We start from the raw sequence: 17,392 nt of genomic DNA on the forward strand, positions 1-17,392 counted from the left end.
CACAATATTAATTTCTTTTATAAATAAAAAAACTCGTGAGCGGGAGAGCTCCATCACTAAAGCCATATTTTCCCCTCATTTAATGTTTCTTATTGTTAGATGCTTTGTATTGAAATTATAATCGTGACACTGATTTATAATACACCCCAACCCTTTCTCGTGGACTTTCGATACAATGCATAAGCCTATATTTTCGGGGGAAATATGACTAAAAATCGTTTGTATGCCTTTTAACGTGACATCTATGATAAAATTAAACTTTTAGAAAATAAATTAATAATTAGTATTGTACATGAACAAAAATTAAAATATTTTAAATAATATTTTAACCATCAGGATGTGGCTTTTTATAATATATTGATAATAATATTATTATAATTTGTTATTAGAATAATATAATATTTATTTTTTATGAAGGTACAAAACATATTAAAATCAATTTTTCTATGTTTATTTATTGAAAATGTACTTAATTTGACATTTTTTTTGTTTCTTTTTTTCTTAAAGTAAGATAAACAATCGACAGATAAATTATATCAATTTTAATTATTAATTGTTTATTATATGTCATTAAATAATTATTGATTTATTTTGTAGCGACTTAGCAAGGTTCTGAGATAGATTGATTTTTTCGAACGTTAATTTTTGGAATACCATCATAAATAAATAAAACTAAATTATTTTGCTAAATTTCCACTATATATTTTAATTTTAAATAAATTAAAATAATATTTTTACAACTGTTTCAACCATTACGGCCATTATCAAACAAACTTGTTTGATAATCAAACAAGCTTATATTATTTTCATTTATTTTAAATTAAAAAATATGGTGGAAACTTTTCAAAATAATTTAGTTTTATTTATTTTAAGATAGAGTATCGAATCGAGGAAGATTTTTTCATTAGACCTTTTCATTTTAAAATCATGATTCACTTTTGTTATGGACTAAACGATTTATAGCTAATGTGATAAAATCAATAACAAATATCTTCTTTCTTAATCCAACTTATTGCTGTCATTCCGAAAAAATATACTCTGCACTTGCGCTTATGACATAATGAAAAGGTCTATAGGATAGGATTATGGTACACTATAGATACTTGGTATAGATACTTGGATAAAAAGTGGCGATCATCGTAATGATTCATACTCTATGTATCTTAAGACGGGTTACCGCTTAAAGCTTTTAATTGCAAATTTTTAGTGAAAGGGGAAGATTGAAAGTTAATAATGAAAATTTGTTGTCTTTTTGATTAAAAAAAAAATATAACTATACATTTTTTCCCTGTACGTATTTTGGCCGATACGAACTTTTGTACTCTTCAGACATTATAAGCAATTCATGCTATACAGACGGAGTGCTAAATGTCTAAAGAACGCTGTGAGTGATCACATAGGCCAAATGCAGTTAAATATATTTGTTCCGATTATTGAGAAAAATTTCGGAAAATCATATTTTATAGAGATCTTAAGCACAGACTGTATATTTTAAATGATTCTTTTATGACATTTAATAATACAAGGTTTAAAAAAGAATTTAATCTTGTAAAAAAAAGAAAAAGATTTAAATTAAATTTCTATATATTTGCTTGAAAATATAAATCACTTTTTGTTTGTTGATTGTGAAAGCACAGTACAGTAGTCTTTTTGTATGATTTCGCTTGCCTTGAGTAGGACATGACTTATGTCTAGATATATTTAGTTCAAAACAAATTGCATTTAAAAATCTTCATTATTTATTGAGAAATTGAATCTTACCATATTTACATACTATTATAAAGCACAAATTAATTTTCATTAGTTGCATTTTCTACATTATTGAGAGTTCGTATTACTTAATGAAATTTATTCACAAATTTATTTATAATTTTAGTATGTAGATGATATTTGATATTAATTTTCATTTTTTGTAAAGGTGGAGGAGTACTTTTTTTTAGAAAGAGTACTTTATTATAATCAAATAGCCATTATCTTTTATCTTTGTCACCTTTATTGAAATGAAATGATTCTTAATAATTTTTTAACTTGCAACCCGTTAAGGTGAAATGATTTTCAAATAAAATATCATTATTTATTAAAAATTGAAACGTTGTTTCGATTATTTTATTATTTCATATTTGAATAACTATCAGGAAAGTTGTGCTAGATCATGCCTTAAAATTTAGAATAGAGAACAGAATTCAAACTTGAGGTAAAATATTTCGTTTTGGCTTTTTTCTAGTAGAAAGGCTCTTTTGAGTTTTTTCTTTTTAAGTCTTAAAGGACATTTATTTTGAGTCGCCAATTTTTGTTGCAACGATAGGCGTTTTTATAAAAATGCTGTTTCTAATATGATTATTCGACAAACTATTCCTTTCAACACATGTTGGATGTAATATAACACGATTTTAATACTGATTACTATGGCATACGAATCCGGGTGGCGAACATTTTGATAAAAAAATTTCAAAGTATATTTAGGGAAGGCACTGCCGATACGATAATCTATCTCGTTTTCTGATAGAGTGACGTGTTCGGTAAAATGTAAAGAATACCAATTTTAAGCTTGTTTTATAAATTAGTGTGGTATATTTCTGATCTAAAAAACTTTTCTTCAATCTGCAGAAGCTTAGAAAAAAAAATTTTAATAGACCTTTACCTACAACCTGTTTTTGAAAAAGAATTAAAAATTTCATTATATCCTTTCCTCCTTACTAGGTTGCAAATATAAAATTCTATTTTGTTAATAATTCAAACGTCATTTGACCCATTCCGGCTTTGACCCATACAGTTTTCAATATCAAATTTTCCATGTAGATTCTATTTTTAATTTAAATTTTCATGTATTTATTTATAATTTCAATTTATCAATTGAATTTTGATTGATTTGTTTTATTGTGCAATAGAGAGAAAATATTTCAGATTTCATTTAGGTGTAACAATTTTGTTTGTTTGTTTGTAAAACTGTACAATGTGATATAAATTTTTGTATAAAAGTAAAAAATATTGAAAAATTAAATATAAACAAATATTTAAAAGAAATGAGTTCGTTTTTATTTCGAGAATAAAAATTCCGTTTTCAGAAAATTTTATCCGAAGTGTTTTTCACTTTTTGACTTTCAAATTTCAAAAATTGGTTTATGTTTCAAATTTCAAAAGCTTGCGAAGCAAATAATCAATAGTTTAGTGAAGTTTATTGATTGCTATCTGAAAATTAATAGAGCATTCACCCCAGCAGCGAATTGTTCTTGATTAGAATTTCAATTGAATTTGTATATTTTTTGCACTAATTTTGGATTAGTTAGTTACACATTGATTTCATTTATACTTATTATTTGCCATTTTGATATTTTTGTGGTTTAAGTTGCTGATGGTTGTGAATCTAATGTAAAAAATAAAAAGGAACAGTCCGAGTCCACAGTTATGGAGAATAATCCATTTATTGCCTATAATCCTCAGTTATTTTAAAAAGTACCACCAAGCCAAAATTATTGCAACAAAATATTGTTTAACGTTCTCCAGGGGATGCAATGAATGTTTCCAGCAATTTTCATTAAATTTTTTGAAAACATGAGCTTTTTCCAGCAGATTACAAAGTTTCCAGCAGAAGTCTATATGATTATTTGGTGATGTATCAAAGTTAAAAGGCAAATTGAAGTCCGTTTAGAAAAGGAAAATTGAAGACTTTTTTACGGGCAAGATAATGTCAAGGTTTTAAATGAATATAACTTTGAAATGTTTTTACAGAGCTGCGATTATTTATAGTTATGAGTGAAATTTTGAACCGCCTATTACTTAACAACAGAAAAGCTTGCAGTTCTACTACCTAACAATAGATGCCGCTACTATTGCCATTTTTGTCAAGTTTTTTTTAAATTCTATTATAGAAACCCTTTTATTATGTTTATTTTGCTTTATAAAATATCCTTTCCCAACTTGTATGCGTGGATAGTAGAATTCTTCGATTTTTGGGACTGTCGTTTAGACTACTTCCGGACTCACCATGTATAATACATATTCTATTGTCCATAATCAGATTTTTGTGGAGTTAGTAACTGTGATTAATATTATCGTAATTTTTTTTGTCTGCAAATGTAAATTTTGTAAAATAAGAATAAAAATACATAAATACGGAAATAAATATTATATTTTTCATTTATCTTGAAAAGTACAATTAACAAAAATTGTGATATAATATTTGACAACAGTAGAGATATATCATATTTTCGTCTTATATTTCTATATAAAATAAATTTGTAACGCATTGAACAACATTATCTAGATAATAGATATGAATTATAATTAGCTATATTATTTACAAAAAATAGATTGAAAATAGAATTTTTTCTTTGGATCATGTTACTATATTTAGTCTGTATGTAAATGTTTGTTTTTTAATAAATAGTCTTCATTATTAAAAATTTTTTTTCGGAAAGATTAGCGTAAAATTAAAAATTTTTACCCTTTTGATACACCATTACCAGAGAAAAGGTTTCGCAAACGATACCGTAATAATCTGTGCGAGCTCTTTTCTCAATTTCTGTCTGTTTCAAACCGCTAAATTTTTTCACTGTACTAACATGAAAGGTCGCTTTGGACCTATATTGGAGGCTCAAGACAATTTGGGATAATGGGGCGCCTATAACTAGACAAAAAAATGAACAGATAATTAATGCAATTTTGTGGAATCTTTTAAAATACTTTGGACCTTTTATAAAGGACCTATAAACTCCTAGATTAATATTTGGAGATTTTTGTTAAAATATCCCTCTCTTGGTTGGTGTTCTCTAAATAGGGGTAAAAATAAGCCTGACGTCTATTATGTCTAAAGTTTAATGTTTTGAAGTCTTTATTAATTTAGGCTTAGAATAATACTTATACATACTAAACACACTTACAGGAAGAACATTGTTTTTGTATGACAAAATAATTTTTGAAATTTTATTAGGTAAAAACAGCCTTATAATTAATACATAATCTTTGTACGCTTATGTTCTAAATGCATTACGCATTCAAATTTAGGTAATAATGATTACTATGTTACAAATTATGGATTTTTGGAATGATATATGTTTCTCGATTGAATATAGAGATGTATTGATTATGAGTTTAAAATGATTCGAATCAAATTAAACTCAAAACTACACACGTTATAATAATATATATGATACACACATCGATAATATTTATTAGATGTTGCAGTCGAAGAGTATATTTTCAATTAAAAATCTTGGAAACTCGATTAAAAAAAATGGATTTATATATTTTTTGGAATTTACCTAATACAATGGCTGCGTTTGACTGAAATGAGCCATCATAGACTTTACAGAGCCACCTCATATACTTTACAGAAAAAATGAATTAATCGTGTATGGTTAGGAGCGCTCATTAAATTAACTGAGCGCCCATCTCAGCTAAATAAAGCCAATGATTTTTATCAAAATCACAAACACTATGATAACTGGTTAGTTGGATTTTATCGATTCGCTTGACGATCAGGTAAGTCTTTCTAGAGATATCGGCAAAAATTTCTTCAAAATAAAGAGTTTCATGTAGAATTTTGGGCGATATTATAGAAACTACTAAAGCAATCGCCTAAAGATCCCAGTTTATACAATTTTTTGGTCAAAATTACTCTATATATTGATCTTTAACAAAATCGGTAACAAAAAATTGTTTGTGAATTTTTTGATATAAAAATGAGGATTTTTATTGTTCTCCAATTTCGAAAAAACATAACATCTCAAAATGGTTCATTTGAATAGTGATTGTCCGATTCAATTTCAGGCAACATTCTAGGAAATATTTGTTTATAAGTCAAATAAGTCAAAAATTATAAAAATTATTTTTTCAATTTGAACAAAAATTATTATTTAAGAAAAAATGTTTAAGAGAAAACATTTGACCATTTAACGTTTAGTTTTCAGCATTTTTTTTAATACATTTTATATAAATTTTATATTTTTCAATAAAAGTAAGTTAAATTAGTGTAATATTACAAAAATTCATTATACATATATAATTTACATGATAATAAAACGTAATTTACATATACGGACTAGATTTATTTAAATTAACAGGTTTTCAAATCGAAATTATGTGTACAATTCAGAAATTATAATTATTGGTCGAATAATATTATTCTAATATTGGACTTTTTGTTCAGTAGGTATACTATAAATAACCACAAGTTTAAGGTTTTTCCAATTAGATATTCAATGGACATGTTTGCCGGCGACAATAACGAACGTTCCCAAAAACTTACGATATTACACTATATCATCTGTTCGGTCTTGCTAAATGCTATGAGTTTCATCTTAATAAAACAGATGCATGCATTTTTGTCAAAATATGAACTCCATGTCTATATAATATCGATTGTTAGCGTAATATTTAGAATGGTTTAACAAAATTCAAATTATTTAAACAAAAATTTATGAAAATACAAGACAATTGAAAATTAAATACCATAAGGATTTATAAAAAAACTAGCGGCCCCGACGGACGTTGTCCCGTAAAAACGTAACTCCAATTCATGAATACCTATACTACGTTTAGCCTGTCCGCTAAACCCATCCCGCTAAACCCCAATTTAACTCCTATTTATTGGAGTGGCCTGACCTTCGACCTTTGGCCTGACCTTTGATAGTAGAGCTCGCTGCGCTCGCATATGGCTCTAATAAATGCCTATTGACAATACCTGAATACTATTAAAAATACATAGTACACATAGTATACATAATGTGATATGATTTATATGCGCTCCCACCATTTAATGAAATTTCATTTTTTTGGTACGGAGCCCTCAAAAACAGTTGTACTGGACGAAATTGTAAATCTAAACCATCCTCGAATCCCCTTGAACTCACACAAAAAATTTCATCAAAATCGGTCCAGCCGTCTAGGAGGAGTTCAGTCACATACACACGAACACAAGAAATATATATATTAAGATATTATTTGAAGTAAACAAGTTTTTAGCTATTAGAATTTGATTCGAAGGGGGATTATGATTTTTGTCAAGCGTATCAAAATTGTTAATGTTTCATTAAATATTATTACAGTACCTATACTTTATTTACCATTTTACAAATTAAATGCATTTTTATTGAAAATTGTATCTCGTAAACAATACCTTGTCTCATAAAATCCATAATTGTAATTTTACATAATTATCTGTATTTCAAGAATTGAAATTTGAGATCTTGCATTCTTGCAAGTTTCTACACCTTTCAGGGTGGCCATCGATCTAAAAACGTTGAAAACCTGGAATTGTCAAGAAGTTAGACCTCGCACAAGTTAGATGTAATCTGCATTTCGGTCAAACTTTTTCAAATTTTGGAAAATGATAGTTTAAATCATTCTGAATAAAAGTTATCATGGTCACAAGTCATGAAAATGACGGGATTTCAAGTTATCGCAAAATTAAATTTGGAAAATATACTCATTTTTATAAAAAATTATTGCAATATAATTGTCAAAAATCATATATGTACCTGAAAATATTGATTTTAACACTTCATATTATTGATCCACTGAACATTTAACACTGCTTTCGCTTTGAATTTCGTAACATATTCTTCAAAAAAACAAGAATTAAAAAACAACACCCTTACATTAAAAAACATACGTATGCATGTAGTTATACATATCTGTATATGTATTTGCCTATACATAGAAGCATATATTATACAAATGAGTATATTTTTCAACTTTTATTTGTCATTTTCATGACTTGTTTGTGCTAGGCCTAAATTTATAGATTCTGGAAATGTCAGTAAATTTAGAGTCTTGATGGTTAGGAAAAATATAAAATATGGTTCTGACATGGGGCTGTGACAAAAAATTTAGGGTTTTTGAGCTTAGTTAAATTTTAATTAAGTAGAATATTTATATATTTATGACAATAATCATGAAATATATATATATTTAGTAAGGGAATTTCATAAGATTCATTTGATCGTCACCCTACCATTCTCCATAGTTTTTGTTTGCATTTCTGTTATTTTAATGATATCAGATAAATTTATTTTTACAAAAATTACATATAAAATTGATTTAAAATTAAACCCCGCACTGTTTTGGGTAAAAAGACGGTTGTTATAATATTTGAAAATTAAATTCAACAATTTTTATGTTAAAATTGTATTGATTTTTGTGGTTGGTCATCGCAAATATAGTAGCTATTTTAAGAATTCCTACTGAGTGTAAAAAATCGAAATAAATAGCAAATAAACTACAAACTATAAACGTAAAACAATATTTAACTGGAATATTCATAATCAGCACTCATTTTTCGCAATGCAGTATTTCGTGTTTGAGGTACTACTGTTGATAAACTATAATTTAATGAACAATTTTTTTTATAAATACTAAAACTGGATGATGTTGTGGAACATTTATTTGATGATAATGAATGTCTTTTCACAAAATTACTGACCTTTTTTAATGATCCAATATTATTTGTATAATCATTATTATCATGTAAATAATTTGTGGATGCTGATAATGTTGTTGCTTTTTTTATTTCAATCTTTTTTTGTTTCGGTACTAAAAATAATTCCTTGGATGATATTTCTGAAATATCACTATTTTTTTCCGATTCTTCAATTAAAAATACATTTTTTGATAATTGTGGTGAGGATGTTGAAATATTATGATGATTGATGGTAAACGGTTGAATATTATCCGATAATACAATTATGCTATTGGTAGCTAAATTATCTGATAATATTTGATTAATTGGAAATTCATTGCTACTACTATGTGATGTAGATTTAGCTGGGGAAATTGGTGGCGATTCTTCGGATAGGAATACTTCATCATCACCGGATAATAAGATTCCATCATCAATGTAACCGTTATTAAATTGGCCTGAATTATCTTGGCTCTTTAATATTTTTGGAATTTCTTCTTTAAGAGAATTCTTTTTCGATGGTACATCTTGTTCGCCTGTTGATGAAACTTCTTTAATATGCCACATTTCACGATTATTTGCTGTAATATCCGCTGTATTATTCATATTTGGTGAAGTTGCACATCGATTTAGTGTACGTGTTGAATGATTTATGTATGGGGAATTTCGTAGAGGAAGTCGTTGACGCGCTAATGCTGGCGAATCAATGTAATGATTTGAATTCGATTGTAAAGATTGATGACGCCATGATTGTTGTCGTTGATAACTGTAATTATAATGACTGGATGCTAATGATGGTCGAAAATGTTGTTCATAAATATTCACTACTGGTTCTTCTTGTATATGTAATAAACTATAAAGGAAATGTTTAAGAGCCGCCCGAAAATCACGCAGATGATACGCATACAATAACGGATTGCCTGCAGAATTCATGTGCGATAATATTATACAACTCTTCATTACTAATTCGCTAACTTCACAAGTTCGACAAAATGCTTGCACACAATTTATCGTATAAAGTGGCATCCAACACACAATGAAGAATAACACAATTATTGATAAATTTTGTGTTGCTTTTACTTCACGCTTTTGCGCAGCACCAAGTACACGTAGCATTGTACCACTGTGTGCACGTAATGATGAGCCTCGATGTCCTGGAGATGGATTTACGGTGACAATTTGTCGTAGCTGTAACAAGTCGTAAACATACATTTAGTTTTTATTAATAACCAACAATTTATAAGAACGATCAGTTTAGCAGCCTCTTAAACATTTTCGGGCGTCTCAAAAGTCATGTATTGCAGAAAAAATTGGATAGAGTATTCTCTGAAAATATAGATTTACGGCTATCATTCCGGCTGCCTGATCACTGTAGCGTGTATCAAGTCGAAATGATATTGCTATTTACGAGGTATGTGGATGTATAAGACTGAGCACTCTCATGTGCACCGATATTACCATCTTCACCGACAGCCAAGCGGTGCTAAAATCGTTCAACTCAGTCAACCTTACCTCAAAAATTGTATTGGACTGCCGAGCGTCCTTAAATGAGCTGGTGGAACAAATGAATGTAAACCTGGTATGGGTACTTGGGCACAGGGACATTCCGGGAAATCGTGAAGCCGACGAGCTCGCTAGAAATGGCACAATGCTGCCGGACACAAGCATCTATAGACATCCGGGAGTTCCATTTGCGAGCTACAACTTGCTCCTCAAAGAGAATATCTTGAAAAAGGCAAATCTTAGATGGAAGGAGAAATTACGTACTTGTGGTACTATAAGACAGATATGGTCTGAGTACAATCGTAGGCGTTCCGAAGATCTTATATCACTTCCAAGGGCTTCTATTAACAAAATTGTTGATGCTACTACGGGACACTAGCTCGGTGGCAGGCACGCTGGACGCCTGGGCCTGAAAATGTATTATGACTATTGCAGGAGCTGTCACAGTGTGGAGAAACAGAAGCGATGCCTCATATTCTCTGTCACTGCCCAGCTCTTGCCACGAGGAGGTGGACTCACCAGAGCCAATCTTACTTTAAGGACCTCTTCGACCTGAAGTCCGTTGATGACAAAGCACTCCTGTTGTTCTTTAATAGCTTCAAATTGTTCATGAAGTAGTGGCCGGGGATAGATCAATCCTTTTTTCGATATCACAACGGGCCTTGTGGTCAAAGTATGTCCCACCCTAGGACAGCCACTCTAACCTAACCTAATGTTCTTTTATCTTAATTAGTCATTAATTAAATGGAATAAGAATGAGGAGGCAGAATGAGTAGGGAAAATGCGGATATAGACAGTAAGGAGATGGGCGGCGAAATAAAGCGGTTGATTTGTGGTAATATTTGCTCGGAGTAAAATAGCCCGATTCAGAGCTCTTAAGAAAGAAAAGATGAGAAAACGTAATTGAGCTGATTTTTATTTATTTAATAACTAAATAAAAGTTTTTAAGATCGAAAGACGCCAAAAGATTTTTTATTTTGTATGAGGTTCGGAAATCCAGCAGAGAAAATATTTTTGGTAATAAAACTGTACCTGTTTAACTTGAAATTGGATTTACTGGATAATTTTTGTTTGTGAACCTTTATCCCCTTAAAAAGGTGAAGGTGTATGTTTATGGAAATAGGTCTTAGAGATAAATTGACTGAGTTGCATTTAAAAAAATTGAAATAGTCTTTTCTGATAAAACTTTTCAAGAAAGTTTCACTTACGATTGAGCTCCAAAGTAAGCAAAGTTATGCGTAACTTATGTGTGAAATTTGAACGCAAAAAATCGAGAATTTTTCAAGCTAAACTTATTTGTGAAATTTGAATGAAAATACAGAAACAATTTACCTGTTTAAGTATGACATGATAAATATGTGCGTAAAATAATGCTAAAAGTAAACTTGGTGTAATTATTGTAGCGAAATATAAAAAGACTAGATAACTATAATCCATCACTTTCACAAATAAACAATTGTTACCATTTTCCCATCCAGCATTCCATCCCAATAATGGTAAAAATCCAACAAATGTTCCAGCTACCCAACAAATGCTGATTATAACTGCAACAAAGTAAATATTTTCAAATTATAATAGCATTATTTTCCAATAAATTATTTCTCGGTTTACACTACTATAGCTGTGTAATAGAGGATAAATCTACTAGCTGTTTAATAGAGGGTAAAGTAGTGAGAATCAGTGAGCATATGTTGAGTGGTTGTAAGATTATGCAAGGCGAAAGTAAGCTCAGATCTAGAGAGAAAAAATCGGGGAACTTCTTCCTAAAATTAGAGTAGAAAAGTGTACCTCGCCCCTGCAAAAATGGAGTATAAGAAATTTTTTTTGAGATTTTCTTGAAATATTTTGGGCTTTGATTTAGATATAAAATAAGTAAGTAGTAATCAGAGTAATATTCGACTAGTAGATCGATACCGCAAACACTTGCCGTTCAATCGCAAAATCAACCAAATTTTTGGTTTATGGATTTGAGTAATCAAGCCTTAAAAATATACAAATTTTTCATTTGTCGATTGTCGAATCATTCATTGTCATTTGTTGAAAATTGTTTTCTACAGGATATGAGGAAAGCTGATTTTCGTTCTTTTTAGGTCAAAACTATCCTTAATACCAAATTTTGTTAACTTATGAAGGAAACAAATTTCGGGGATTCTTTGATTATTTCAAACGGGGGAAAATTGCAAGAATCTCAGGAAAATTTCTTTGTATCTGATTAGGATAAAAATCATTTTTATACCATGTATATATGAAATATACATAGTATATTAAGTTTAGTCCAAAGTTTGTAACGCTTAAAAATATTCATGCTAGGAAAAAAATTTTGGTATAGCCGGTGATCATAGAATCACCTAATTAGTCCATTTCCGGTTGTCCGCCCGTCCGTGCGTCCGTCCGTCTGTGGACACGATAACTCAAAAACGAAAAGAAATATCAAGATGAAATTTTTATAGCGTACTCAGGACCTAAAAACTGAGGTCAAGTTCGTAAATGAGCAATATGGGTCAATTGGGTCTTGGGTCCGTAGGACCCATCTTGTAAACCGTTAGAGATAGAACAAAAGTTTAAATGGAAAAAATGTTCTTTATAAAAAAATAAACAACTTTTGTTTGAAACATTTTTTTGTAAACATCACTGTTTACCCACGAGGGCGCTTATTAGGTGCAAATTTTATAGTATACATTAATATGGGAATATCAGTGTGTGTGTGTGTAGTTATTTAAAAGTGGGTATCTTTTTTTATTAACGTGACGTCAAAAAACAAACGATTGCTTCATCAACACTGTCTATACATGGTATTTCAACAATTAACTCAGTCAATTGTTTGTTTTCACTTGTCTAGAGTAATTTTGACGCAAAACATATAAAAAGTCTTTCGACGATTGAGCAAAAGTAAGTATTTTCAGAGATGTTAATTAAAATCATATAATGCATCGGAGCAATTTCTTAAGTCGATATCGCTTAGGCCCACTTATCTGTCGATCAATTGCCAAATCAACCAAATTTTCGTATTTGACGATTAGATAAGTATTTTTCCAGATATTTCCTAAATCGTTTCGAAATAGAAGAATTTTTGTACTATAGTGAGGACTTTTAGAATTCTCAAATACTGTACTTTCAGAAAGTTTAACCGAAAGCGATTTTCCGTTAGGACTAAGCGGGGTTTTGACGAAAGATTTGTCAAAAAAATCCATTCGAATGTTTTATCTCGATATTTCGATTCATTCCTGATCAATCTCTGATGAAACATTTTTTACAATGCCAACTATAATAAATCATTTTACATTCTGCCCTACATTGACATTTAATGTCGCTAAATTTTACGTAAATTCTTAAAGTTATATTCGGAAATTAACTTTAAGGAAGTGATAAAAAATGAGAGAAATCATCAGTGTACAATTGGGACATTGTGGCAATCACATTGGACTTAAAGTAAAAATTTTTTAATTTTTCTTTTTAACTTTTAAAGGTGGTTATTTACTATTTCTTAAAATTTAGTTTTGGGAAACTATTTGTGACGAACATGGAATTGATCAAACTGGAAGTTTTAGAGGAGAATCTGATTTGCAAAGTGAACGACTGAATGTATACTTCAATGAAAATTCATTAAGCAGAGGCAGTAAATATGTACCACGAGCCATAATGGTAGATTTAGAAAGTTCTACAGCGGATGCAATACGTTCATCACAATATGGTCAAATATTTCGGCCAGATAATTATGTATCAGGCTCCGCAAGCGCCGGTACAAATTATGCAAAAGGTCATTATACAGAAGGTGCAGAATTAAATGATACCGTGTTAGATATTATTCGACGAGAAGCAGAAAATTGTGATTTTATCCAAGGAATACAAATGGCACATTCAATTGGTGGCGGAACCGGTTCCGGAATGGGGGCATTATTATTAGCTAATATTAAACAAGAGTATAATGATAGAATATTAACAACATTTACAGTATTACCCACACCAAAAGCAGAAAATTCACCAGTTGAACCATATAATGCTGTATTGGCACTTGCAAGTATGGTGGAATTAACAGATGAAACATATTGTTTAGATAATGAAGCTTTATTTAACGTAGTTGGAATTCATACAAGGGGTTCGACGCAAGGAGCTTCCGGTGGCTCATACGATGATTTAAATCATTTAATTTCATGCGTAATGTCTGGAATCACAACATGTTTCCGGTTCCCAGGACAATTAAATACTGATTTACGTAAATTATCCGTAAATATGGTACCATTTCCGAATTTACACTTTTTTACATCAGGTTTTGCACCAATAATATCACGTGGTACAAGTCAATTAACTAAGCAAGTGACTGTACAATCACTGACGCAACAATTATTTGATCCAAAGAACATGATGACTGCATGTGATCCACGGCATGGTCGTTATTTAACGACTGCGTGTATATTTCGTGGTCGTGTTAGTACAAAAGAGGTTGATGAACAAATGTATCAAATGCAAAGTAGAAATGCATCAAATTTTGTTGAATGGATACCAAATAATATAAAATCGGCAATTTGTGATATACCACCTAGAGGATTAAAATTATCTGGCACATTCATTGGTTCGTAACGAAATTATTATTAAATAGATAATAATTTTATTGATAAGGGAATTGATTATAATTTGATGGATAATAAATACGAATAGAAAATAGTATGATAGAGCTAAACCGAGCTTGCGATAACTCTAGTTCAATTTTATTTTATAGTTATACCGTAATTCGAGGGCCACAGTTTAATTAACGGTTCTACAGACGATTCTTAATTTCAAAGTGTTAATTTTTTGTTGTTATCTTAACCGGAAGATAAATTAATAACAAAAAAATTAATTATTTTGTACGATAAAAAAATGTGGGGTCTTCTTCCGACCTCAAAAATTAGGTAGTTAATACAATTATCTTATTAGAATAGCACAAATTTTAAGGTTGAGGCGAAATTTACAAATCTCCAGTTCCCTGAGAGAAATTTTCCATTTTCAAAAATATTTCTGCGAATTCAGATTCGTCATATTGAAGATTTGGTCAATATTTATTTCCACCAATTAGGGGCCATTCATAAAATACGTCATACAAACATGGGGAAGGAAAGTTGTTGCCTTAAGAAAATAGGGCAATTCGTTGTCGATTTTATTTTAAGAGTTTTATCGAAAAATAACATTTTCAAATTTTTCACGCTTTTGAACATAATAATAATAATGGGGTTTAACCTCCGTTTCTCTGACATATACGCCTATAATAGAGGCCACCCACATCATTATTTGTTAATCTTTATTTATTTTAATTACGCCTTAGACCGCTCGGCCATTTAGGCTCTCGCATCTAGCAATGTCCCGTTTTTGAAAATATGTTTAACTGTTTTAAAAATGTATTTGGAAGTGGTCTAATATAATTTGCTTTTATTTTATTAACAAATATGGCATAATGTTATAATGGAAAAATTAAGTTTGTCGTAATGGATAAGATTATAAAAAAAAAAATTTTTTTTTGGAAATTATAGGGATTTAGAGGAGGACATGTGATTATCCTACATGCACCCTCTTAATCTGTGTCTCGTTCCAGGTAACAATACAGCAATACAGCAAGTATTTAAACGAATACAAGGGGAATTTCAATCAATGTTTAAACGTAAAGCCTTTTTGCATTGGTACACTGGCGAGGGTATGAGTGAAACAGAATTTGTTGAAGCTGATACACGTTTGACGGAATTAAATTCGGAATATCAACAACATCAAGAAGTAAGTGCTGAGGAATTGGATGAGGATGAACGAGATGACGGTGATGATGGTGAAGATGGTCAAGATGAAAACTAGTACATGAATTTGTTTAAAATGAATTCGTAGAGTATTTATTTTATTACCAGGACATAGAAAACAATTCTGTGATTATGATAAATACTTTCTGAAACACATAAAGTTGTCTCGTAATACTTTAAATATACAAATAAATATTTTTTTCCTTTTACACGATATCTCATTTTATTTTATTCACGCAATTAATACAAACTTCATGATAAGGGTGGTCGCTAAGAGAAAACGTAAGAAAAATATTCACTTGATTCAATTTTTGAAAATTAAGTGCCAATAGCGAAGGAGTAAGCGGGTATTAGAGCCCATAGAGAAGAGTTGGGACTTAGACACTCCTAATGAGTCCATCCTTATAACTTATTATTTCAACATACGAGGTATTTCATTACGGCCAAGTCGAAGGCATTATGACCCAAGAAATTCATTCTATATCCCAAGTGATGCCTTCCTCCTATATCTTAAGTGATCGGCTAATTTTCATCATCAAAATTAATTTTTTGTATATTTTCTCTAAAATTGTTAACACATACTGGAAACTTTGAATTGATTTAGCTTGCTTCTACTGTATGACTGCTATCTGTACCTACATATATGAGTGTATCTGTAGATGAAAGTACATTGAAAGAAAGAGCAATTCAATAACAATTTTTGAGTTTAGGATTATAGTTTGCCAGTTTTGTTACTTTAAGATTAAAAGAATTAAATGATTATTTGGACATCTTTTCTCAGAGATAGAAAGTGAATTTGTAGGGCCCTGTGCTAATTCTACCTAGGAATCTACCTAATTATTCAACTAATTGCCATTTTGTCAAAAAAGTAATATTATTGTTATGTGTAGTTGATTTATAAATTATAAGCAACCTTTCTGCATTTTTGTACTGCAAATTTCTTTATTTGCTCATCACATTATAACTCCTTTATTGATTTCAAGTTTGTCAACCAGATTGATCGGTTTTTTTTTTAAATTTTGGATACAGTTTGTTCACAATATTTTCTATTGCTTTAATATAGGCTGGGACCTTTTGCATCCACGCGATCCTGGTCTGCAGTCCAAAATGCCATTAAATATATACGCCTCTGGCTTTGCTGTTATATAATAAACAATTTTTACTTTATATGATATATACGATAAGTAACTTAATATGTAATTGTGTTACATATTATTTCATAAAAACAATGTAGGTAAAATAATTTGTTACGTTGGACCTGCATAAGCTAAGTGAATTCCCTTTTAAGAATATTTGATTAAGAACTAAGCATCCCGAAGCATTCTTAATCTTATCTGATTAAGAATGCTTCGAATAGTAAAAATGATCAGCAGATGATAAATTGTAGTGAAATTTATAATCTAAGAAAAATCTCTCTAAGAAAAAATTTAATTTATAGCTAAACTATTCGTGATATGTATAACGTCGAAATATTTTTGGTTTCTTTGTATTCAAGTGTTGCAATATTTGCATGCCAATTTCTTTTGATTTTTCAAATTTTTAGAAATATTCAATATTTTTCAAAAGGAATCGTTTTACTGACCTTGAAAGAATAGGTGGATAAAATGATCCCATTGCATTTTTAACCAAACAATTCACATAAAATAAATTTTTCTTTTACATTGCATCAACGATTAGTATAAAACAAAAACCACTGGCCAAGTCCTCTAAATCAATACTTTCCAGACCCGCC

General features: G+C 29.9%; 2 protein-coding genes across 2 annotated transcripts in view; one reads left to right on the plus strand and one right to left on the minus strand.

Annotated features, from left to right (window-relative positions):
• Positions 1 to 8,245: 8,245 nt before the first annotated feature.
• Positions 8,246 to 17,392, minus strand: part of LOC123296160 (histamine H2 receptor) — a 53,054-nt gene continuing 43,907 nt past the window's right edge. Inside the window, exons 3-4 of the mRNA XM_044877621.1 lie at positions 11,234 to 11,445; positions 8,246 to 9,586 (exon numbers count right to left, since the gene is read on the minus strand). Of these exons, the coding sequence (XP_044733556.1) occupies positions 8,246 to 9,586; positions 11,234 to 11,445 (1,553 nt within the window). The remainder of the gene's footprint in view (positions 9,587 to 11,233; positions 11,446 to 17,392) is intronic.
• Positions 13,197 to 15,756, plus strand: LOC123295772 (tubulin beta chain-like). The gene is made up of 3 exons (XM_044877219.1): positions 13,197 to 13,330; positions 13,397 to 14,471; positions 15,468 to 15,756. Exons 1-3 carry the CDS (start codon positions 13,274 to 13,276, stop codon positions 15,716 to 15,718), a joined length of 1,383 nt encoding a protein of 460 aa, XP_044733154.1. The 5' UTR covers positions 13,197 to 13,273; the 3' UTR covers positions 15,719 to 15,756.

Source organism: Chrysoperla carnea, chromosome 3 (genome assembly GCF_905475395.1).
Source record: "Chrysoperla carnea chromosome 3, inChrCarn1.1, whole genome shotgun sequence".
NCBI lineage: Eukaryota > Metazoa > Arthropoda > Insecta > Neuroptera > Chrysopidae > Chrysoperla > Chrysoperla carnea.

Bases quoted from the DNA above. Each gene is read 5' to 3' on its own strand.
- LOC123295772 (XM_044877219.1), top strand. From the start codon at position 13,274: ATGAGAGAAATCATCAGTGTACAATTGGGACATTGTGGCAATCACATT. The intron at 13,331-13,396 runs GTAAAAATTTTT...CTTAAAATTTAG, and splicing joins GCAATCACATTGGACTTAAA to TTTTGGGAAACTATTTGTGA. The intron at 14,472-15,467 runs GTTCGTAACGAA...GTCTCGTTCCAG, and splicing joins ATTATCTGGCACATTCATTG to GTAACAATACAGCAATACAG.